The sequence below is a fragment of the Physeter macrocephalus genome, chromosome 14 (assembly GCF_002837175.3).
Source record: "Physeter macrocephalus isolate SW-GA chromosome 14, ASM283717v5, whole genome shotgun sequence".
Taxonomy (NCBI): Eukaryota; Metazoa; Chordata; class Mammalia; order Artiodactyla; family Physeteridae; genus Physeter; species Physeter macrocephalus.
In genome coordinates, this window is record NC_041227.1 from 99,792,907 (window position 1) to 99,816,826 (window position 23,920).

A 23,920-nucleotide genomic window follows, 5' to 3' on the forward strand; every position below is an offset into this window, starting at 1 on the left:
GTTGCTGCATGCGGGCTTTCTCTAGTTGCAGCGAGCGGGGGCTACTCTTTGTTGCGGTGCGCGGGCTTCTCATTGCAGTGGCTTCTCCTGTTGCGGGGCACGGGCTCTAGGCGCGTGGGCTTCAGTAGTTGTGGCTCATGGGCTCTAGAGCGCAGGCTCAGTAGTTGTGGCGCACGGGCTTAGTTGCTCCGCGGCACTTGGGATCTTCCCGGACCAGGGCTCGAACCCGTGTCCCCTGCATTGGCAGGTGGACTCTTAACCACTGCGCCACCCGGGAAGCCCCAGAACAGTTTGTTGTTTTTTTTTTTGTTTTTTTTTTTTAGTAATGATAGCATTTTTGTCATCTTGCCAGTCTGCATAGTGTTTTAGAGACAATCTTCATCATGTCTCTGCACGGCTGTCTTCAGTTGGCAGAAGGTAGATTTGGTAGACAGAATAACACCTCCCCGCCCCACTAAAATGTCCATGTCCTAGAACCTGTGAATGTTTTACCTTATGTGGTAAAAGGGACTTTGCAGATGTGATTAAGTTAAGGGTCTTTGGATGGGAAACTTATCCTGGATTATCTGGGTGGGCCCAGAGGCATGACAAGGATCCTTGTAAGAGGATGGCAGGAGAATAAGAATGAGAAAAAGCAATGTGACAGTCGAAGCAGAGAGAGAAATTGGCAGATGCTACACTATTGCTTTTGAAGAAGGAACCGTGATCCACAGAGTGTGCAGGCAGTCTCTAGAAACTAGAAAAGGCAAAGAGGCAGATTCTCCCCTAGAGCTTGGATAAGGAGGAATACAGTGTTGGCAGCCCACTTTAGACTTCTGACCTCCAGAAGTGGAAGAGAATAAATTTATGTTGTTTTAAGTCACTAAATTTATGCTGATTTGTTATAATAGCAGTAGGAAAAATTACCAGAAAAAAAAACATCGTAACCAAGAATGGTTACATTGTAACCAAAATCAAAGGTGTGGAAGTGCGTGTGGAACCTGTGTCTAGATCACTCTTTGTATAAGTCAAACTAAGTTCTACAGCGGTAACAAACAACACTTCCCAGCCCCAGTTCTTAGCAATGTGAAACAACAGAGCTGTATTCCTAGCTCCTGTTCCAGGTCCATCTCAAGTTGGAGGGACTCTATGCCATGTCCTCCTTACTCAGGGATCTGGGTTGATAGAGCCAACACCAAGTGGAACATAGTTGGTCACCATGGGAGTATCAAGGGAACATGACAAATAGTACATTGGTCTGGCTTCCTTCCAAAAGTGTCCATATTACTTATACTCACAGTCTGTTAACACCATGACAAGTTACACAACTGTGCCTAATTTAGAGGGACAGGGAAGGCCCATCCTACATTTGTCCGGAAGGAGGAGAATAAGTCTACTGGTAAAGAACACTAAAATACTACCAAACTCTTCTTCCTTAATGATGATTTTCTTGGATATCATTTTAGTAGTTTATTACTGGCTAAAGATTCAGGATTATATATCCCAGTCTGACTCAGGGACTTGTCAGTGTATGCAGGTCATGTCTAATATAGCTGGGTTTTTAATCTTTACTAAATGCATGACATACTTGCCAGCTAAAGTAGGTGATACGGAATTTAAGGTGACTGTAGAGGGCATACCTCCTTACAGAATTAGGGCCATTTGATTGGTGTCACACTGTGTACTACAGTAATCTCCCTGCTAATAGATGTGTATTTATAAAGGTTAATTTTATCATTTGAAAGATTAATTTGACTACAGGGTAATTTATGCAGAGCCTTATGATTTTCACTGGAGATTACGATATGACCTTTTCATTGGCTTCTTTTATTCCTTTGGTAAACAGGTATTAAAAGGGCTCTTATTAACTTGGATTTGATTTCAAGATTCAGAGTTTCCCCGGGTTCTAATTATTTCTCAAATAGTCCTCATTCAGTAACATGATAAATGTCTATAATGTAGATTATAGACATACTACTATGTTTTTAAACCTCTTCAAAAAGCTTGTTAGATTTTGTCAAAGTGAATAATTGTGATGATCATTTAGAGTATTTTATCCTTTCCAGAGCCCTTTTTATGTATCTGTGAGGGTCCTAACACCAATTGAAGGAGGGAGGGAGGTAGGGCAAGTGAAATTGTTACTATTTTACAAAGGACAGAATTGGAGAGCAGACAGATGATAATTCCACCTGCTTCTAGGTTTGACCAAATTGACTGTGATTACACTAAAAAACAAACAAAAAATTATCCTCTGGCTTGGCTAAGGCCATGTAGGTTCACACAGTTGAAACTTCCACCTCCCTTTTTCTTCTTTGAGAACTGTGTATCCTTCCTTCCTTAAGGGTGATCCAAATGGATTCAACTCAGGTTAGTTTAAGAGAGGTTTATGGAACCTAGCACATGGTTTACTATTTAAAATTAGAAGTGGATGGGGAGGGACTTCCCTGGTGGTCCAGTGGCTGAGACTCCACGCTCCCAATGTAGGGGGCCCGGGTTCGATCTCTGGTGAGGGAACTAGATCCCATATGCATGCTGCAACTAAGAGTTCGCATGCCTCAACAACGATCCTGAGTGCTGCAACTAGGACCCAACGCAGCCAAATAAATAAATAATTATTTTTTTTTAAAGATACTTATTTCATATTAAAAAGAAATGGTTGGGGAAATATCGTATATAATCTACACATTTTTCTAGGGAGAAGCCTTTTTTTTTCTGGGGAAGAATAATACAGTTTTGCAAATACAAAGACAGTATAGTAACTCCTCAGTGGTTCAGCCTAAAGTAACTATAGAACATGTAGCTATTATTTTATTGTCAAATTTGCCATCATCCTGGTCACCTCAGTATTCATGAGGAAGAACCAGCCAACATGCCAGGCTCCCAGATCCTTGACTCTCTGGACTACAAGCCCCTTGTCTCTGTTTCACTTAAGCCACCCACTTGCATGATCACACTGGACTGTGTTACCACATCACACTGCAGAGCCTGGGCAATCTTAAACTCAGACATCTTTCTGAGCCCAACTTGGTAACTCTAGAACTTTCTCACACTTGACTTGCTCTGCTCTTGTTTTTGGTTCTCAAGACAGGACAATGGACCCTTTTACTTTGTTCCTATCGACTCCCTTCCATCTTCACTTCCTTTCCCACCTGCTTTGTCCTTAGTGTTTGAGGTTATTGATGTCTGTCATAGGACAACCAGCTGTCCCGGTTTGCTCAGAACCGAGGAGTGTCCTCAGAGCTAAAATGGCAACACTCTGGCATAGACCAGGAAATTGGTCACCCTAGTGCATTGTATCCATATGTGGAAATACTATATGACGGTGCTGCATGCATCTCTTCCCAACCCCATGTTCAGTGACATCACATTGGTAGCTCAAAATCGACCATAGGGGGAGCATTTATACCATGGAAATCAGCAAATGCTTCAAATCAGGGCTTGGCTTGTTTTGTTGATTGTCTAGACTTAAGGAGATAGAGAAAATGTTAATAATGTAGATTAAACTTAAAAGTATGCTGTGACTGTAGCCATTATGTTGTGAGTAGAACCAAAAGTTGAGGAAAGAGTCTCCAGTATTCAAGAACTATTATCTGATTCAGCAAAGAAGTCACTCACGTATTTGACAGAGAAGTGAAGTTCTGAAGTACGTCTGAGCCATTTCAGTCTAGCCCTAGTCCTTCACATGAAAACATCAGCCTTCGCATCAGAATTAACACTCTTTCAGGAAAGCAAGCAAAGGTTGTTGATCTACGAGTTGGGCAAAAATCCAAGAAAGCATTTTGTGAGAACAAGATACTATGTGGAATTTACAATAAAGATGATGGTATATTTTATTATTTGTAAATTGTGTGCTACACATTCTTTATATCAGTAAAATTTATAATCAACTTACATACGTGTGTGGGTTATGTATTTATATGCGAGCACACATACGTCTTCCTCTTTGGAAAGTCAGTTCTTAATAGTCGGGGAGGGGAGCAGTTTTGCCCCAAATCAGCCAGGGATCCTACCTGCAGAGGACAGGTCTTACAGGTGTTTTAAGCTCGTCTTAACAATTATCCAGCTTAAAATGTCAATGGTGCCAAGTTTGAGAAACTCTGCTCTAGGGCATATGTAAGAAAAATAAATTAGTTCATGTATACCTAACTTTTACACATTAAGAATCCAAAATCTTTTTTTCTTTATTGTTTTAATTGAAGTATAATTGATTTACAATGTGTTAATTTCTGCTGTATAGCAAAGTGATTCAGTTATACATAATATACATTCTTTTTTTACATTCTTTTCCATTATGGTTTATCACAGGATTTTTTTTTGTTTTTTTGTTTGTTTGTTTGTTTTTGTTTTTTTGCGGTACACGGGCCTCCCTCTGTCGTGGCCTCGCCCGTTGCGGAGCACAGGCTCCGGACGCGCAGGCTCAGCGGCCATTGCTCACGGGCCCAGCCGCTCCGCAGCATGTGGGATCTTCCCGGACCGGGGCACGAACCTGTGTCCCCTGCATCAGCAGGCGGACTCTCAACCACTGCGCCACCAGGGAAGCCCTATCACAGGATATTGAATATAGGTTCCCTGTGCTATACAGTAGGACCTTGTTGTTGATCCATCCTATATGTAATAGGTTGCATCTGCTAACCCCAAACTCCCAGTCCATCCCTCCCCCAACCCCTGCCCCCTGTGCAGCCACCAGTCTGTTCTCTATGTCTGTGATTCTGTTTTTGTTTCATAGATAGGTTCATTTGTGTCATATTTTAGATTCCACATATAAATGATATCATATGGTATTTGTCTTTCTCTTTCTGGCTTAATTCACTTAGTATGGATAATCTCTAGTTCCATCCATGTTGCTGCAAAGGGCATTATTTCGTTCTTTTTTATAGCTGAGTACTATTCCATTATATATATGTGCCACATCTTTACCCATTCATCTGTTGATGGACATTTAGGTTGTTTCCATGTCTTGGCTATTGTAAATAGTGCTGCTGTGAACATAGGGGTGCGTGTATATCTTTTTGAATTATAGTTTTGTCTGGATATATGCCCAGGAGTGGGATTGCTGGATCCTATGGTAATTCTATTTTTAGTTTTCTGAGGAACCTCCATACTGTTTTCCATAGTGACTGCACCAACTTACATTCCCACCAGCAGTGTAGGAGGGTTCCCTTTTCTCCACACCCTCTCCAGCATTGGTTACTTGTAGACTTTTTAATGATAGCCATTCTAACCGGTGTGAGGTGGTACCTCATTGTAGTTTTGATTTGCATTTCTCTAATAATTAGCGATGTTGAGCATCTTTTCATGTGCCTATTGACCATCTGTATTTCTTCTTTGAAGAAATGTCTATTTAGGTCCTCTGCCCATTTTTCGATTGGGTTGTTTTTTTGCTATTGAGTTATATTTTGGAAATTAAGCCCTTGTCGGTTGCATCATTTGCAAATATTTTCTACCATTCTGATTTTTTGCTTTGTTTTTCTGCTTTTTTTTGGTTGTTTTTGTCTTATTTTATTATTCAAGTGTTTTTCCTAGTCGAGGAATAACATATATCCAATGAAATGCACAGATCTTAAATGTATAGTTGGACCAGTTTTGACAAATGCACACAACCATGTAGCACACACCCCATCGGTATATGGAGTGTTTTCATCACCCCCTAAAGTTCCCTTTTGCCCCTTCCCAGTCAATCCCCTGATCTGATTCCAAAAACAACCAGTGATCCATTTTCTGTAGATTTCCATCACCATAGATTTGTCTGTTCTAGAACTTAATATAAATGAAATTATGTAGTGTATATATTCTTGTGTCAGCTTCTTTTACATAGCATGTTGTAAAAGTTCATCTGTGTTGTGTGTATCAGTTTGATCCCTTTTATCACTGAGTAATATTCCACTGTATTAATATACTATGGTTTTTTCAATCCATTTTCTTGTTTAAAGATGCATGCTATTTCCAGTTTTGGCTAATATGAATAGAGCTGCTATGAACACTTCTTGTACAAGACTTTTGTTAACATGTTTTCATTTCTCTTGGATAAAAATATCTAGGAATTGCAAGCTCATATAATAGATTTGCATTTTAACTTTTAAGAAATTAACAGCTTTCAGTCATTGGGTGACACGCTCCCTATTTCATAGATTTTTTGGTAAGGAATAAAATAATGTATGTAATGAGCCTAGTGTACTGCTTAGCACAGGTAAAGACTTGACTTGTTAGCTGTTAATATATTTATTCTCCCTAGCCGATAACATCCAGATCTCTCGTTCTTGAGTGCTAGGCCTGTATATCCATCTGCCTGCTCATATAGCATCAGAACTCAGCTGTCCCACAGGCAGCTTCGACTCGGCTTGTACCAAATTGAACTCTTCTCCCCAGTCTCCATCCCCAAACTGGTTCTCCTTTCACGCGCCCCGTTAGGGTGAATCCTCACAGTTGCCCAGTCCCCTCCCCTCCTCGCACATCTGACAGATCCCCAGGCCTGTTGATTCTGCGGCCTTAATAGCTCTTCGTGTGTCCTTTTCTCTCCATTCCGCACTGTTGCTCCCTCAGTTCTGACCTTCAGGACCCGTCTCCCGGCTCGCTACTGCAGCCTTGTAACAGAGGCCCAGACCCCCAGTTCAGTGCCTGCATTGCAACCAGAGGGGTCTGTCCACAGTACAAACCTGATCCTGTCACCATCTAGTTACAACCCTTAGGGCTTCCCAGGATAGAGTCTCAACCCCTCATATTCCTTTCAAGGCCTTCGTGCTCCAGTTTCATCTCCTCCCTCCTTCCGTAAGCTTGGCTCCCACTCCCTAGATTTCTTCTCATGCCTGATCTTTTGCTTAGAGGCCTTTGCCCAGGCTGCTTATTCTACATAGAGTAGATACCCTTCCCTCCGCTACCTCATCCTACCCACCCCTTTCACCTAGCAAACACCCATCAGGACTCAGCCACCGTGTTTCGAAGTTCTCAGAAGCATTCTCTGCCACCACGCTCCTTTCCCCTTGAGTCGGGTAAGTGCCCCACCCCTTCCCTCTGTGCTCCGGCGCTTGGTCCTTACCCCTAGTGTGGGTCTCGTGGCACAGTGTGGCCTGACACCCACCTCGCCCTGACCCTAAACTGAGCTCTCAGAGGACAGGGACCATTTTGTGCTCATCCTAACATCCCTAGCAACTAGAACACAGCAGGGCAGGTACTCGGTAAACATCTGGGAAATGGAATAATTGTACTGGTGGTGGTAGAGAGTGGACTGAATTTGCTGCTGGACCTGTTGGGATGTTTGATCAGGGAGTGAAACCAGCAGCGTGTGGAATTGCTGGCTTCTTACCCGTTTGTCTTGTCCTCACAGCCTGATGAAAATTCACTGGATTTTTCCTCTTGTATGCTACGGCCCGGGATTAAAAACGCTCAGGAGCTTGCTTGTGGGGTGTGCCTTTTAAACGTGGACTCCAGGAGCCGGGTAAGTCACCCGCCTTCCCCCCCTCCCCTGCACGGTCTGCTTCCCTGACCGACCCAGGAGGCAACCCCATCTGGCCCTTCTGGCAAGGTCTGTGACCAGAGGCGGGGAGTTTATCAAGCCCTGAAATCTGAGCACAGAGAGAAGCAGACACGTTCTTTCAAAGGGGCAGCGGGGGGAGCTGTCGAGGGGTGGAGGCAGCTCCTGCCTTTCTAAGGAGCGGGCTTGTTAGCACGTGCCTGCCCACGCTCTGCACAGTGGGGTGGCAAGGAGAAAAGGTTAAACCTGTAAGGACTCGTTTGGAGGCCAGAGGCCCTGTTCTGGGAATTTTGTTGACCTTCTGGTTTCAACGTTATTTCAGAAAGAAGAGAAGCCTGCAGAAGAACATCCTAAAAAAGTATGAACCAGTTATGCATTATCTTAGCGTCTCCATCTTAATTTTGAGTGTGGAAGGCAAATTCGATGATTCCACTGCCATCCTGAGCTGTTCCAATCATGGATCCTTTGCTGAGTTCTTTTCGTTCCCATAGTGTTTGATTCGGTCAACTAACATGTCCGTGCGGGTCCACTTCCGTCTGGTGTGCATGCTTGTGGCTCATAGTTGGCTTCTGGTGTTGCGTTCATTCACTACCCTGTTCATGAACAGGGTAACAGAAAGAGCAGCTTCTGGAAGACGAAGTGGTAGTGACACACAGAATGAGATCAGAGAGCTTCAGGACTTGGCCATTAGCAGACAAAAAGAAATTGCTTGGGTTTTAGAGCTTTATTTATTTACTTGTTGAGCTTTACGAAACACCCCAGGAAGTGATTGAGGTTAGGCCTGGCTGACTGTAACTTACCGGTAAGCATTATTCATCTGGAAATCATTCTGCTGTGTTTAACGTCTTTATTTTTTACAAATCCTATACCTATTCGGACTTTTTAATGATGTCAGTTTGGTTATCAGCTCCGAATGGCATTAGACCCTAAGAGTCTTTAATCTTTCATTTGCTTTCATGTTAGGACTGTAATCAGCCTCAGAAACTTAAGGGATGGCTTGCTATAGTCAAATGCCAGCCTCAGGGAAGGGCTGCTTTCTTCACAGAGAGATCAAAATGATCCCCAGCCAGTGGCTGTTTTCGTCCCGTGTCAGGACCCCTGCCGACCCCCACAGCCTCTGTCTGCCTTTTCTAGGAATGATTTGGCCTCCTTTTGCTGAAACTGGGTTTAACAGTAAAGATATTTTTATACCTTTAATTAGCGGCGAAAAACTTTCTCGCTTGAATTCCTGTAGCCACCTGCTCAGCTTTTGTGTGTGCGCCAGTTTGGCCTCAGCCTCTGTGAGCTGGAGAGGGGTCCGTGCTGGCTGCTGGTCAGTGCCCAGGTGTGGAGGGAGCCTGACTGGCCCCCCCATGTCTGTTTCTTCCCGGCAGGCGTTCAACTCAGAAACGGACAGCTTCAAGCTGGCGTATGGAGGACACCAGTATCATGCCAGCTGTGCCAACTTCTGGATCAACTGTGTCGAACCAAAACCTCCCGGCCTCATCCTGCCTGATTTGCTCTGAAATATCCTGAAAGCTCCTCTGGGAAGTACTGGCTGGGTTTGTTTGTTTTCCATCACACCCCTTGGGGTGACAGGGACCAATAAACAGAATGCGAATGCTGCAGAGCTCCCCCCACCGCCATCAATCTACGTGAAGAAATCCTCAAGAGGTGGCGGGGAAGGAAGTGCTGCAGAAGTTCCCAGCCTTTCCCACCGACGACCTTTGCCCCAGGTTCCCACGGCCAGTCTTTGGGATTCGAGGTAAAACTGCTCTACCCAAACTGCACTGGAAGTTTGCTAACTTATCTCTAGTTCTCTTAAGATGTTTTAAAACATGGACCACAATTTTCTTTATCTAAGGAATATTTGCTGCTGCAGTATTGGAACTGTGAAGAATTGACATTTGAAGAAAAATAAATTATTGCTATAGGACTGGAGTTGGAAGGATGTTTTGAGCCAGTGTTTGTATCTAGAACACTTACTGTTCTGTGAAGTAGAATGCATTTACCCGCATTTAGTTTGTTAATATCTGAAATGAATAAAAAGGGGGAAATTGTGATTCACCTGATATTCTTTTTATAGAAAAAAATTCTGTTTCTCTCCATTGGACAATGGCAGGTGGGTGAGGGCAGATTTACCAGCTTACTGTTGCAACCGAACCAATTCTCTATTCATTCATTTCGAAGACTGTCAACTTTTAAGAAAACTTTCTCAAAACATGCCTGGGAACTTTGCATTGAGAAGAATGTTCATTTTGACAGAGGCCTGAATCTCGGTGTATCGGGGTGAATGTCGTTGCCCTTAGGCGCCTTCACTGAAAGCCTTGTTTTACCTCACACACAGACTGTGAACGTGATATTTTTTTCAGATGAGATTTGGAAAGCCAGCTGAATGAAATCTCTTTGCAGAGGCCTCTAGCCAAATTTCCAGAAATGACTGCACAGGGACCAATACTGCAGTATCTCTGTGAGAGACCGGGATATTAACTCCGGGTTAGAAGGTGGAGCTCCTGGCCTAGCGAGGAGAAAAGTAAGGTGTGTATTTGTGGTAGAGGCACGTGACTTAGAAGCAAAGGCAGGAAATTATTCAAAAACAGCACTGAATTTTAGAAGGAAAAGGCTCGTGCTCTCTGATATAGGGAATTTTCTTTGCCACTTAAAATGAATGCATAAAATCAGGGGGAAAAAAGCCAAGTGGTTAAAGACTGTGTTATTCCTGGGAAGAACCCGCCAAACTAGGACACACATTTCTCTCAATTGTTAATTACGTGCTTTATGAAGAGATTTTGAATCTTGTGTGTTTCACTTTGTATGGCTTAAGCTCTCTGACCTAAACTTAGTTTTTATTTGTAAACTGGAAAAGTTGGTTTTGTCTGTGTAATTGCTGCTTTACATAATTAATTAATCATTTTCCCTCCTGAGGACAAAACTTGAGGAAATTGTTTTGTTCCACCTTACTACCTTTTACTTCCATCCGCTCCAAGAAAGGTAGACAACCTTTTCATTCCCGAGCTATTGATGAGGCTTCTTCTGCTTCACCTGGCTGCGCGCCCGAGCGCACAGAGAACTGTTGATGAGGTAAATCTGTTTTTCTCATTTGCTCCAGACGATACCATCTCCAGCTACTCATGCCTGGGACAGCTGTCCCCGAACTGTTACCTTTGCCCTCCACAGAGCCAGGGGGTGTTAGTGACAACACAGGTGGGCTGGTTTCTAGCAGGTTTTGCCTGAGGCCTCTGGGTTCCACTTTAGCCTGTGCAGCACCTAGGGTTTCAACACGGCACCAAATTTCAAGCAGCCTTCTGATTGGTCTTATACATTCCATGATAGACCATGATAACAAAACCTACCTTTGCGACAGGAAATGTCTCCCAGTTTGACAGAATTTACATTGCGGAGACATTTTTTGGAAGTGCTATGTGGACTATTATTCTGTCACAGTGGTCCATATTGATGACATTTTAAAAAGTATGCTTACCTGTTAACTAGATTGGCTTCCACTTCTAGATATGTTCCAGAATGCCTCAGATAAAATTCCTAAGTATAATTACTGCTGACCTTACCCAGTATGATAGGTTTAGTCACTCCATGGGAGGTGCCGGGGAAAATACAGCAGACATCAATAAAAAGCCTTTGCTATAAAGAGTATTCACCACTTTCAGTATCTGTTTAGTACTGGAGATGTTTTATTAGATCCACCGATAAAGATTTGGGGAGTGTGGAATACCGTTGCGTTGATTTTCTTTATGCAGGTTTATTCAAATGAGTCAACACTGCATTCAGCTTCACCTCAGCGCTTGCTAGCCAAGAGCCCAGTGTCCTTGGAAACGGTAACCAAGGTTACTTACTTCCATACTGTGCATTGTGCAAGCTGCTTCACCCCCTTCTTGAGTGGCAGTTAGTAAGCACTGTTTTGGTGTTGTATTTTGCCTTTAAATTTTTTATGGCTTAGTGTGTAACTTTTGTCTGGACATGCTTGAGGTAGAAGCAGCACAGGGTATATTAGGATATAGTCCATGCTTTATTTTTCCTGTGGCTACTAGTTAGTTCATATAGGTTGCATATTTTAAATTATTTGAGTATCTTTTGTGTGCATATGCATAATTCTTTGCTAATTTACAGATGCCTTCTACTTGCCTTTTATTTAATGACTAGCGTGTTCTTAAGCTTTGAAAAGATTATAGGGCCTTTATGTTGTAGAAATCTGAAATGTTTGCTCTGCACTGGGGATCACTACAAAATATCCCGTCACACCTTGGAGGTCACGTACCTTCCTTCGTGACCTTTAGCTAATAAACTCCAACATTTAGATTGGAAAGGTGTTAGGCTTCCCAAGTGCTAAGTTACATCCCAGTAGTGGCATTTGTCAGGATTTCTGCAGGAAATTTTTCTTAATTACCAAGAACATCTGCCACCAGGTGTTTTCTTACTATATACAGTTTGATTTTTGCACGTTTATCCAGAGACTACCAGACATTAGCGTTTGCCTTCATACTGTAGAAGCTGTAGCCGCCACAGCCAGTTTGTTTTTTCTGATTGATTTTTGATTATGTGCTGCTGAGGCATTTATGGGTTGCTCTGATTTCCCATAGAAACTATTAATTTCATTTTAATTTTCCCTTCTAGACAGTAATGGTGCATGTTTATAAAAGTGGGCAAATTGTATAAAAATAAGAAAAGGTGGAATTTAGAGGGAAACCATTGCCACAAACCAGGTAAAATCTGGAGGATATAATGTATATAAATATGTGGCCACTGGCATTATATGTAGGGCTTCTTGCCAAACAAACAGACTGAAAATCTAGGAAATTTTTCTACAGATAAGCAAGGAAATGAAGTAAAACAAAGCCGTTGCTGGGACAAGCAGCTCCCCTATAAAAGTAAGGAGCGACCTGGTAACTCCCACTGGTTTCCCAGGAGCGTGGACTAGAGAAGAGCTAATAGAAACTTCTACCAAGTCCCAACCAGTTTCTGGGGGCTTCCCTGGTGGTGCAGTAGTTAAGAATCCGCCTGCCAGTGCAGGGGACACGGGTTCGAGCCTTGGTCCGGGAAGATCCCACATGCCGCGGAGCAGCTAAGCCCGTGCACCACAGCTACTGAGCTTGCACTCCAGAGCCCATGTGCACAATGACTGAAGCCCTAGAAGCGCGCCTAGAGCCCGTGCTCCGCAACAAGAGAAGCCACGGCAATGAAAAGCCCGCGCACCGCAACGAAGAGCAGTCCCCACTGGCCACAACTAGAGAAAGCCCGCGCGCAGCAGCGAAGACCCGGTGCAGCCAAAAATAAATACGTTTTTAAAGTTTATAAAAAAACAAAAAGTTGTTTCTTTGATGGAGGACTCACTGCTTTGGTGCCCTCCAGTTCCCAAGAGACAGACAACTGAAAACTGTACCTTTTATTAGAGTGTACACTATGCTGTTTTCTACTGTTCCAACACTGTGAATGATGTGAACATCTGCCCATCTGCAAGGATGAGCAACGCTGACATGATTCAAGTGGGATGTCTGGTTTAAGGAGCATTCATAATTATCACAGGAGCCATATTTTAATTAATAAATAGCTATTGGAGAGCATCTTTCTTCCCTTATCCACACACATACACACCCTGAAATTCTTATCAGTAAAAAAATGCCAATATGTTAAGCAGATATATTTATTAAAAATAATGCTAATATAGTCCTGGGGCACATTGATTCCAACAGGGTGTTTGCAGCAGATTTCATTATAATCACTTAACAGCTAAATAATAAAGGCTTGTTTTTTAAATTTACAGAGTCACTAAATAAGAGGGGGAAAGGAAAGAGGGCTGATTCAGTAGAGACTGACAGACACTGGTATCTCTTATCATCAGTAAAAAAATGCCAATATGTTAAGCAGATATATTTATTAAAAATAATGCTAATATAGTCCTGGGGCACATTGATTCCAACAGGGTGTTTGCAGCAGATTTCATTATAATCACTTAACAGCTAAATAATAAAGGCTTGTTTTTTAAATTTACAGAGTCACTAAATAAGAGGGGGAAAGGAAAGAGGGCTGATTCAGTAGAGACTGACAGACACTGGTATCAATGTTCCCTAAGCATTTGTTTGGTCGGCAGCCTTGGGCAAAGCTTGTATCTAAAGGGTTAATCGGGGGCCCAAAGTGATTTTTGCGCTGAGCTCCTCCCATGATGCCAAAAGGCATGGGATTGAGAATAGAGCAGAGCCAGTTCATTAAACTGTTCAAATTGTTAAAAATGATTGATTAAAAGCCAGTTAAAGATTTTCATAAACACTATTCCAAAATGTTAGTTTTAAAAATGTCAGTAGCCATGAAAGCATTCCCCTTACGTTCCTCCCCTCCCTCCCTTCTCTCTTAAGATAGATAGACAGATATGAACACCCAGTGTAAAAAAACACTTCAGGGAGAACCAAAAGTCAGCCATTTGGAAAGAAAGGTGAGGAGGGGGGCAGACGCATGCAGCAGACGCTGGCACTGCTCGAGGCGCTGCTGATGCAGGCTTTGGTGACTTATATCCCCCAGTAAGGCGTCAGGTGTCGGGACTCCTTCTCGTAAACGTCCGGAACTATGCCATAAGGTGTCTGTACCATTTTAACTGTCGACTTCCCAAAGAGCTGGCGCTCGTAGTCTATCAGCTGCCTCCAGAAGCCCACGTTGGGCCTGATGACGGGCCTCCGGGCTTTCACCCAGGTGTACGCCTCCAGCAGGCACACATTGTGGTATTTCATCAGGTATGCGATGCAGAGCGTGGCCGAGCGGCTGACCCCTGCAGCACAGTGCACCAAGGTGGCCCCGTGTTTCCTGCTCACGCTGTGGATCTTGTCGGCCACGGTGTCAAAGTATAGTCCAATGGGGGCGTGAGGCATGTCAGCCAGAGGCACTTTAACATATTCAAACTGGGGCCAGTTGAAATTGGGGATCTCGATGGTAGCATTAACAATGCAGGTGATGCCACGAGCCTGGAGGAGGTGCCGGTTGGAGGCTATACTGCCTCTGCCCAGGAAGAGCGAGGAAGTGATTTGAGCAATGCCTCCAATGTCTCCCTCAGAAATCATCCGAGGGGCCATGAGAGTCCGTGGTAGCGTGCTGTGACCTCTGGAGCTCATGAAGACGCCAGCAATCACACTTGCATCGTTGGAAGCAAGACCAGAGTGTTTTGTTTTCCTCCACCAAGGAACTGGAAATTACAGTCACTTTCCTGCAAAATACAGGTGTATGTCAGTACTTTAAATGCTACTGATTCATCACAGCCTTCTGCAGTGTTTGTGGAATGGGAAGGTGAAAGGATTAGAGATGCTTATTTTCTATAATAGTGTGTTCTTTCCAGGACGTAGACAAATCATTTTCATCGATTAACAGTTCGGAAAAGTAGTCTAAGATGCCAATATGCAACACCAATGTAAAAGTCGGCACTCTGGTGATTGTTTTTTTTTTGTTTTGTTTTGTTTTGTTTTTTTAAAAAAGGCACTAAATAGAAAGTCATCCTATTTTAGGAAAAGTTAAAGACAGAAAGAAGCCCAACTAATCCCTGAACAACAACCTTGCAGGGTCTTGCTCTTATTGAAGGAAGTGGTGTTCCCTGGTAATCAGGAAGAAATCAGAACTTGTGATCCTTTCTGTGGCCATGTTCTTTCATATACTTCTTGCCTACCTCCACAGCCATGAGGGCCATATTTTCCTCAACCTAAATCTAGACATAGAGATCGTACATAGATTATACTTACAAAGTATAAAAATGATACCGCTTTAGGTAATACATCGAATGCATGGCCTTTGTGGACTAAGGAGATACTGAACTGGATCAGTTACAGAAAAGCCAGGACATATGGTCACCTTAGCCCTTTATAATTTAAAAAATAACTAACTGTATCATATGTGTGACATTTGGATACCTGTGCTTTGTCATTTCCATGGAAACAATCTTAGGCAATTTGAAGGCCATGGTCTCAAAAATTCATTCGTCTAAGTTAATGAGCATTTTAGCTGACCTGACCCTGGGCGTGGCTAAATAACTTCACCTTCCTCAGCCAATTCTAAGCTCCAAGATGTATCCCACTGGCTAAGATGTACTGGAATTAAAATTTAACGTTTGAACATCTATATTCTTTCATTAGTACAGTGGTTATTATAAAAGACATTCAATATTATATAATCTCCATATAATCTTTCATACCACTTTATAGTCTGTGCCCTCTGAGAAGTGTGCTATCCCCACCCAGGGTACCGTAGGGATGCCCACAGTGATTTCAGTTAGACAAGAACACCCCCGGTTCCACAGACTGGTGATGCTGGGGCTACTCACTTGAGGAGTCTGATTACTCTGAAGTCCTGCGTCTGGAAAGTCCTAAGTGAGTGAGTGCTGATCAGAGTGGATACAACTCAGATCTGCAGAAGGACAAAGAGGCAAGAATATGGTCAATCAGGAAGTTCAAAAGAATTCCTCCTGGGTTTTTACTACGAAATTGGGTTTGACTGGAATAAATCTAGGAAGTGGAAAGCATGTTAAATATATCTCCATGTGCCTTTAAAGAATGTGCCAGTAAGGAGTATCAAGCCAAGTCTCAGATTTTTGTTAATAACACATAACCCATGGTGTGAAAAATATTAAGTGCCGTTTTGGCCACGACCAAGACGAATTTGAGAGGAGATTCAGAGACTACAACATACTGAAATGTAAGGCTCTGCTCACGGGGCCAGCAAGAGATGCAGAGCAAGCTGGAATCTCTCCCCTGTGCCCACAGTCCACCTGGCAGTGTGGGACTGTGTGTGCAGCGTGCTAGATGCTACAGTGGGTGCAGCAGCCGGGCCAGGTGCCCGCAGCCAGCCAGCTTTGCGAAGAGCCGTGCTGCAGAGGTGGCTGCAGCTCTGAACGTCAACTACAGGAGGTGCTGGTGGTGGAGAGCAATTTGAAATTGCTTTCATTTTGTATTCTCTTCCAGGTTGGCCCTCTTACTTACTCATTTATGTAACAATATGAACACCAATCAGTATCATTAAAAATGTGTTCCTCCCCCAGTGGCATGCAAATCAATGAAGTTAGAACACACCCTCACGAAACATAACTCAAAATGGCTTAAAGACTTATAAATATGAGACATGACACCATAAAACTCCTAGAAGAAAACACAGGCAGAAACATTCTCTGACAAAAATTGTACCACTGTTCTCTTAGGTCAGTCTCCCAAGGCAACAGAAACCAAACGAAACCATAAACAAAACAACAACCTACAGACTGGGAGAAAGTATTTGCCAATGATGCCACTGACAAGGGCTTAATTTCCAGTATACACAAACGGCTTATACAACTCAACAACAAAAAAACAACACAATTGAAAAATGGGCAGAAGACCTAAATAGACTGCTCCAAAGAAATACAGACGGCCCATAAGCACATGAAAAGATGCTCAACATCGCTAATCATTATAGAAATGCAAATCAAAACCACAATGAGGTATCACCTCACACCAGTCAGAATGGCCATCATCAAGAAGTCTACAAACAATAAATGCTGGAGAGGGTGTGGAGAAAAGGGAAACCTCCTGCACGGTTGGTGAGACTGTAAACTGGTGCAGCCACTATGGAGAACAATGTGGAGGTTCCTCAAAAAACTGGAAATAGAGTTGCCATATGATCCAGCAATCCCACTCCTGGGCATATATCCAGACAAAACTATAATTTGAAAAGATACATGCACCCCTATGTTCACAGCAGCACTATTGACAATACCAAGACATGGAAACAATCTAAATGTCTATCAACAGATGAATGCATAAAGATGTGGTACATATATACAGTGGAATACTACTCAGCCATAAAAAAGAATGAAATAATGCTATTTGCAGCAATGTGGATGGACCTAGAGATTCTCATTCTAAGCGAAGTCAGAAAGAGAAAGACAAATACCATATGATATCACTTATATGTGGAATCTAAAATATGACACAAATGAGCGTTATCTATGAAACAAACTTACAGACATAGAGAACAGACTTGTGGTTGCCAAAGGGGGGTGCAGGGGAAGGATTGGGAGTTGGGAATTAGCAGATGCAAAGTATATACAGGATGGATAAACAATGAGGTCCTACTGTATAGCACAGGGAACTATATTCAATATCCTGTGATAAACCATAATGGAAAAGAATATATATAACTGAAAAAAGAAGTGTTCCTCCCCTGTATGTCCCTCTGCCTTTCCCACGTAACCACTGCACTTAAATTTTTCATTTTTTTACAGCTCTGTTGAGACATAGCTGACATACAATTTGATGTACAACTTGATGAGGTTTGACATATGTGTACACTCAAGACACTATGACCTCAAAATGATAAACACATCCGTCACCCCCAGAATTTCCTCATGCTCCTTTATAATTTAGCCCTCCCTCACCCTCTAGCCCCATTCCCAAGCAACCACTGATCTGCTTTCTGTCACTACAGTTTACATTTTCTAGACTTTTATACAATGGAATCATACAATGTAGAGTTTTTCTGTTTGGTCTGGCTTTTCACTCAGCATAATTATTTTCACATTCATCCATGAAGTTGTGTCTATCAACAGGTCATTCCCTTTTATTGCTGACTAGTATTCCATTATGCAGATACAACATGGTTTATCTCTTCACCTATTGATGGAAATGGGTTGTTTCTAGTTTTAGACTAGTACAAGTAAAGCTGATGTAAACACTCGTGTAAGTGTGTGGATATATGCCTTCCTTTCTCGGTTAAATACCTAGGAGTGGAAGGGCTGAGCCCTATGACGTGCATATTTAACATTTTTAAATAGTTTTTAAAAAATAGTTATAGCTTGCAACCTAAGAGGCAGGCTTCTAATTAAACACACATATAAGGGTCTACTGTAATCCTCTCCAGAGACCTCACAGGGCAGGCACTGTTTTTGTGCTGTCCCTCTGCTGTGTTCCAGAGCACCAGTGTTTCTCGGAGAGTAGCTTCTATGTGTGTCTGGTGCCCTGGCTTTTGTGGCTGCCACCCAGGGGGACACCTCTTGATCACCTAGCTCTGGGGGCAAACAGTTCTTGGCTGGCTACCAACCCTGGGGCACAACACAGACAGACAACTGAAACACACCCTCAGTCTTTCTGTGAAAGAGGCCTATTTGCTTTTCCTGGAGCTTCAGCCTAAGGGGCCAGCTTCTGCTTTGGCACACTCTGGGGACAGAAGCCAGTGGACGCCATCTGTGTGTTCACCCTCTGCCTCACTCCAAGTCTCTGGTATCTTCCAGAAAGGAACTTGTATACTCATCTGGTATCCTGATTTTTGTCACTGCTGCCCAAGGGACACCTCTAGATGACCTGGCCCTGGTAGACAGTGGGACTTATTGCTAGTCATCCCACAAGACTGTATATTTACATACTTTAAAAGCTGGTGACTGAGACCCTTCCCTAAAGAATACTGACAGGTCTGGGCCCACCTGCAACTACTGGAAGCCACTAAAAATAAAATAGTCTGTTTTGGACAATCACAAAGGTTTGAGAGACAACCAAGATTAAGGCAGGGTTGAATGGTAAGACTCATCTCCTACACAAGGTCACTCCTCCAACACTGGGAGAGGTTGCCCTTTTATCTAATGCACAGAAACCAACAGGGAGAGTCTAAAATTAAGATGAAAAAGTAGAGGAATATGCTCCAAATGAAAGAACAAGATAAAACCTCAGAAAAAGTCATTAATGAAATGGAGATAAGTGACTGACCTGTTAAAAAGAGTTCAAAATCATGGTCATAAAGATGCTCACTTAACTCGAGAATAGAATGGATGAACACAGAACTTCAACAAAGAGACAGAAAATATAAGGAAGTATGAAAAAGAAGTCACAGAGCTGAAAAATACAATAACTTAACTGAAAAATACACTACAGGGGTTCAACAGCAGGCTAGATGACAGCATAAAAAGGATCAGTGAACTTGAACACAGGGCAGTAAAACTCAAACCACTGGAGCAGTAAAAAGAAAAAAGAATGAAAAAAAGTGAAGATTGTTTAAGGGACTTATGGGATAACATCAAGCACACCAACATTTACATTATAGGGGTCCGAAAGAGAAGAAAGAGAGAAAAGGGATAAAAATGTCCCTGACCTAAGGAAGGAAACAGACATCCAGATCCAGGAAGCCCAGAGAGTTCCAAATAAACCAAACCCCAAAGATACCCACACCAAGACACATTATAATTAAATTGCTAAAAGTAAAAACACAAGAGAATTTTAAAAGCCAGAAGAATACAACTAGTTATATACAAGGGAACCCCCATAAGACTATCAGCAAGTTTTTCAGCAGAAACTTTGCAGGTCAGAAGGGAGTGGCATAATATATTCAAGGTGTTGAAAGAAAAATCTTCCAGACAAAAATACCAGCAAAGTTGTCATTCAGAATTTAAAGAGTTTTCCAGACAAGCAAAAGTTAAACTGGCCTTACAAGGATGAACGCAACTTTTTAAAGCTGAAAATAAAGGCAACTAATTAGTAACAGGAAAACATATGGAAGTATAAATCTCACTGGTAGAGGTAACTATAGTACACTTTAGAAAAATACAATGTAAAGGTGGTATGGATTAATTACTCATACAGCTAGTATGGAGATTAAAAGATATAGTAGTAAAAATATAATAAGGGATATACAAGATAAAATGGTGTAAAATGTGACATAAAAAACAAAAATGTGGGGGATGGAGGAGTAAAAATGTTGTGCTTTAGAATGAGTTTAAACTTAGACTGTTATAAATTGTTATGTGTAAGCCTCATAGTAATCACAAAGCAAAAACCTATAGCAGAGTCACAAAAGATCTAAGAAGAAAAGAATCTAAGCATACCACAAAGAAAATCATCAAACCACAAAGTAGCACAGCAAGAGAAGAAAGGGACAGAGGAATTACAAAACAGCCAGAAAACAATTAACCAAATGGCAGTAAGTACATACTTATCAATAATTACTTTAAATATAAATGGACTAAATTCTGCGATCAAAAGACAGAAAGGGGCTGAATGGATTAAAAAAAAAAAAAAAAAAGACATGCTGCCTACCTCAGATGTAAGGATACACACCACTCACTTCACATGTAAGGACACACACAGACTGAAAATGAAAGGATGGAAAAAGATATTCCATGCAAATGGAAACCGAAAGAAAGCTGGGGTAGCTACACTTAGACAAAATAGACTTTAAAATAAAGAGACAAAGAAGGGCATTACATAATGATAAATGGGGTCAATCCAACAAAAGGATATAACAGTTGTAAATATTTATGCACCCAACATAGGAGCATCTAAATTCCCTGGTCAGGGAACTAGGTTCCCACATGCTAAGATCCTGCATGCTGCACCACACAGCCAAAATTTTTAAAAAGTAAATTAATTAAAGCAATATTAACAGATCTCAGGGGAGAAACAGACAATACAATAATATGGGACTTTAATACCCCATTTTCATCAATGCATAGACCATCCAGACAGAATATCAGTAAGGACACATCAGCTTTAAACTACACATTAGACTGGGTAGATTTAATGCATATATACAGAACACTTCATCCAAAAGCAAGAGAATACACATTCTTCTCAAGTGCACGTGGAACAATCTCTAGGACATATATTAGGCCACAAAACAAGCCTTAATAAACTTAAGAAGATTGAAATCCCATCAAGCATCTTTCTGAACCACAACGGTCTGAAGCTAGAAATCATTACAAGAAGAAAACTGGAAAATTCACAAATAAGTGGAGATTAAACAACATGTTACTGAACAACCAATGGGTCAGAAAAGAAATCAAAAGAGAAATCAAAAAAATACCTGAGACAAATGAAATTGGAAACACAGCATAACAAAACTTATGGGATACAAGAAAAGCACTTCTAAGAGGGCAGTTCATAATGATAAATGCCTACAAATCAAGAAACAAGGAAGATCTCAAATAAAGAACCTAACTTTAGGGACTTCCCTGGTAGCCCAGTGGTTAAGAATCTGCCTGCCAATGCAGGGGATACGGGTTCGATCCCTGGTCTGAGAAGATCCCACATGCCGTGGAGCAACTAAGCCCGTGCGCCACAACTACTGAGCCTGCACTCTAGAGCCCTCGAGCCACAACTACTGAGGCCACGCTCCACAACTACTGAAGCCCGTGCACCTAGAGCCCGTGCTCTGCAACAAGAAGCCACCACAATGAGAAGCCCACACACCACAACGAAGAGCAGCCCCCACTCACCGCAACTAGAGAAAGCCCACACACAGCAATGAAGACCCAACACAGCCAAATATAAAATAAATAAATTATTATTTTTTTAAAATAACCTAACTTTACACTTCAAGGAACTAGAAAAAGAACAAATGAAAACCCAAGTCAGTAAAAGGAAGGAAGTAACAAAGATCAGAATGAAAATAGAGACTAAAAAGACAACACTGTAGAAAAAGATCAATGAAACTAAGAGAAACTCTTTGAAAAGATAAAATTGGCAAACCTTTAGCTAGACTCACACACACACACACACACAAAAAGACAAGAGGACTCAAAATCAGAAGTGAAGGAAGAAATTTTACAACTGATATTACAGAAATACGAAGGATCATAAGAGACTACTATTAACAATTATACACCAAGGCTGAATCATGAAGAAAAAGAAAATCTGAAAAGACCAATAACTAGGAAGAAGATTGAATCCATAATCAAAAACCCCTCAACAAACAAAAGTACGGGACACAGTCAGCTTTTCTGGTGAATTCAACCAAACATTTAAAGAATACATACTAGGGACTTCCCTGGTGGTCCACTGGTTAAGACTCTGTGCTCCCAATGCAGGGGGCCTGGGTTCGATCCCTGGTCAGAGAACTAGATCCCGTATGCCGCAACTCAGAGCCCACACGACGAAGATCCCATGTGCTGCAACTAAGACCCAGCACAGCCAAATAAATTTTTTTTAAAAAGAAAAAGAATACATACCAATCCTCAAACTCTTCCAAAACACAGAAGAGGAGCAAACACTTCCAAACTCATCCTACAAGGCCAGCGTTACATTACTACCAAAACCAGACAAGGGCACCACAAGAAAAAAAAATTACAGGCCAGTACCTCTGATAAACATAATGGAAAAATCCTCAACAGAATAGCAGCAAACATAATTCAACAATATACTAAAAGGATCATACACCATGATCTGGTGGAATTTATCCCATGGATGCAAGGATGGTACAACATCCGCAAATCAATCAATGTGATACACCACATTAAGAAAAGGATAGAAATCACATGATCATCTCAATAGGGACAAAAAAAGCATCTGACGAAATACAACATCCATTTATGATAAAAACTCTTAAAAAAGCAGGTATAGAGAGAACATACTTCAACATAATAAAGGCCATATATGACAAGTCCACAGCTAACATCATACTCAGTGATGAAAAGCTGAAAGCTTTCCCTCTAAGATCAGGAAAGAGACTGGGATGCCCATCCCTGCCACTTTTATTCAACATGGTATTAGAAGTCCTAGCCAGAGCAATTAGGCAAGAAAAAGAAATAAAAAGCATTCAGATCAGAAAGGAAGAAGTAAAACGGTCACTATTTGCAGATGACATATTATATATAGAAAACCCTAGACTGGACACACACAAAAAAAGTTAGAACTAATCAATGAATTCAGGAAAGTAGTATACAAAATCAATATACAGAAATCTGTTGCATTTCTATAGATTAATAGTGAACTATCAGAAAGAGAAATTAAGAAAACAATTCCATTTAAAACTGCATCAGGAAAAATAAAATATTTAAGGAATAAATTTGACCAAGGAAGTGAAAGACCTGTATACTGAAAACTATAAGACATTTATAAAAGAAACTGAAGAACACACAAATAAATAGAAAGATATATTTAGTGCTCATGAACTGGATTAATATTGTTACAATGTCCATACTACCCAAAGCAATATACAGATTCTGTGCAATCCCTATCAAATCTCTATCAAAGTTATCAAATGCCTATCAAATGGCATTTTCACAGAAATAAACAATCATAAAATTTGTATGGAAACAAAAAGTCCCTGAATAGCCAAAGCAATCTTGAGAAAAAAGAACAAAGCTGGGAGGCATCACATCCCCTGATTTCAAACTATATTACAAAGCTATAGTAATCAAAACAGTATGGCATCGGCATAAAAAAGACACATAGATCAATGAAATGGAATAGAGCCCAGAAATAAACCCATGTGTATACGGTCAATTAATTTACAACAAAAGAACCAAGAATATACAATGGGAAAAGGACAGCTTCTTCAATAAATGGTGTTGGGAAAACTGAACACCACAAAAGAATGAAACTGGACCACTATCTTATACCATACAACAAAAAACTCAAAAAGGGTATTAAAGAGTTGAATGTGGGCTTCCCTGGTGGCGCAGTGGGCAGTGGGTGAGAGTCCGCCTGCCGATGCAGGGGACACGGGTTCGTGCCCCGGTCCGGGAAGATCCCACATGCCGCGGAGCGGCTGGGC

At 41.7% G+C, this 23,920-nt stretch overlaps 2 protein-coding genes across 17 annotated transcripts in view; one reads left to right on the plus strand and one right to left on the minus strand.

Annotated features, from left to right (window-relative positions):
- The window catches only part of SYNRG (synergin gamma), a 93,503-nt gene extending 84,019 nt beyond the window's left edge, over nucleotides 1-9,484 (plus strand). For 5 of the 12 annotated variants that reach the window (XM_024127866.3, XM_055090569.1, XM_055090566.1 and 2 more), the window contains 4 exons: nucleotides 6,882-6,965; nucleotides 7,301-7,411; nucleotides 7,770-7,805; nucleotides 8,821-9,484. In XM_024127866.3, coding sequence (XP_023983634.1) covers nucleotides 6,882-6,965; nucleotides 7,301-7,411; nucleotides 7,770-7,805; nucleotides 8,821-8,952 — 363 coding nt within the window. In that variant the 3' untranslated portion in view covers nucleotides 8,953-9,484. Of the gene's footprint in view, nucleotides 1-4,379; nucleotides 6,975-7,300; nucleotides 7,412-7,769; nucleotides 7,806-8,820 lie in introns of those variants that run through there. The other 7 variants (XM_024127871.2, XM_055090567.1, XM_024127874.2 and 4 more) reach the window with 4 other exon arrangements.
- Nucleotides 9,485-13,326: 3,842 nt separating this feature from the next.
- DUSP14 (dual specificity phosphatase 14) overlaps nucleotides 13,327-23,920 on the minus strand; it is a 27,609-nt gene continuing 17,015 nt past the window's right edge. For 3 of the 5 annotated variants that reach the window (XM_024127876.3, XM_024127877.3, XM_028499381.2), the window contains 2 exons: nucleotides 15,735-15,817; nucleotides 13,327-14,630 (listed from right to left, as the gene is read on the minus strand). In XM_024127876.3, the coding sequence (XP_023983644.1) occupies nucleotides 13,942-14,538 (597 nt within the window). In that variant the 5' untranslated portion in view covers nucleotides 14,539-14,630; nucleotides 15,735-15,817 and the 3' untranslated portion in view covers nucleotides 13,327-13,941. The remainder of the gene's footprint in view (nucleotides 14,631-15,734; nucleotides 15,818-23,920) is intronic. The other 2 variants (XM_024127878.3, XM_024127880.3) reach the window with 1 other exon arrangement.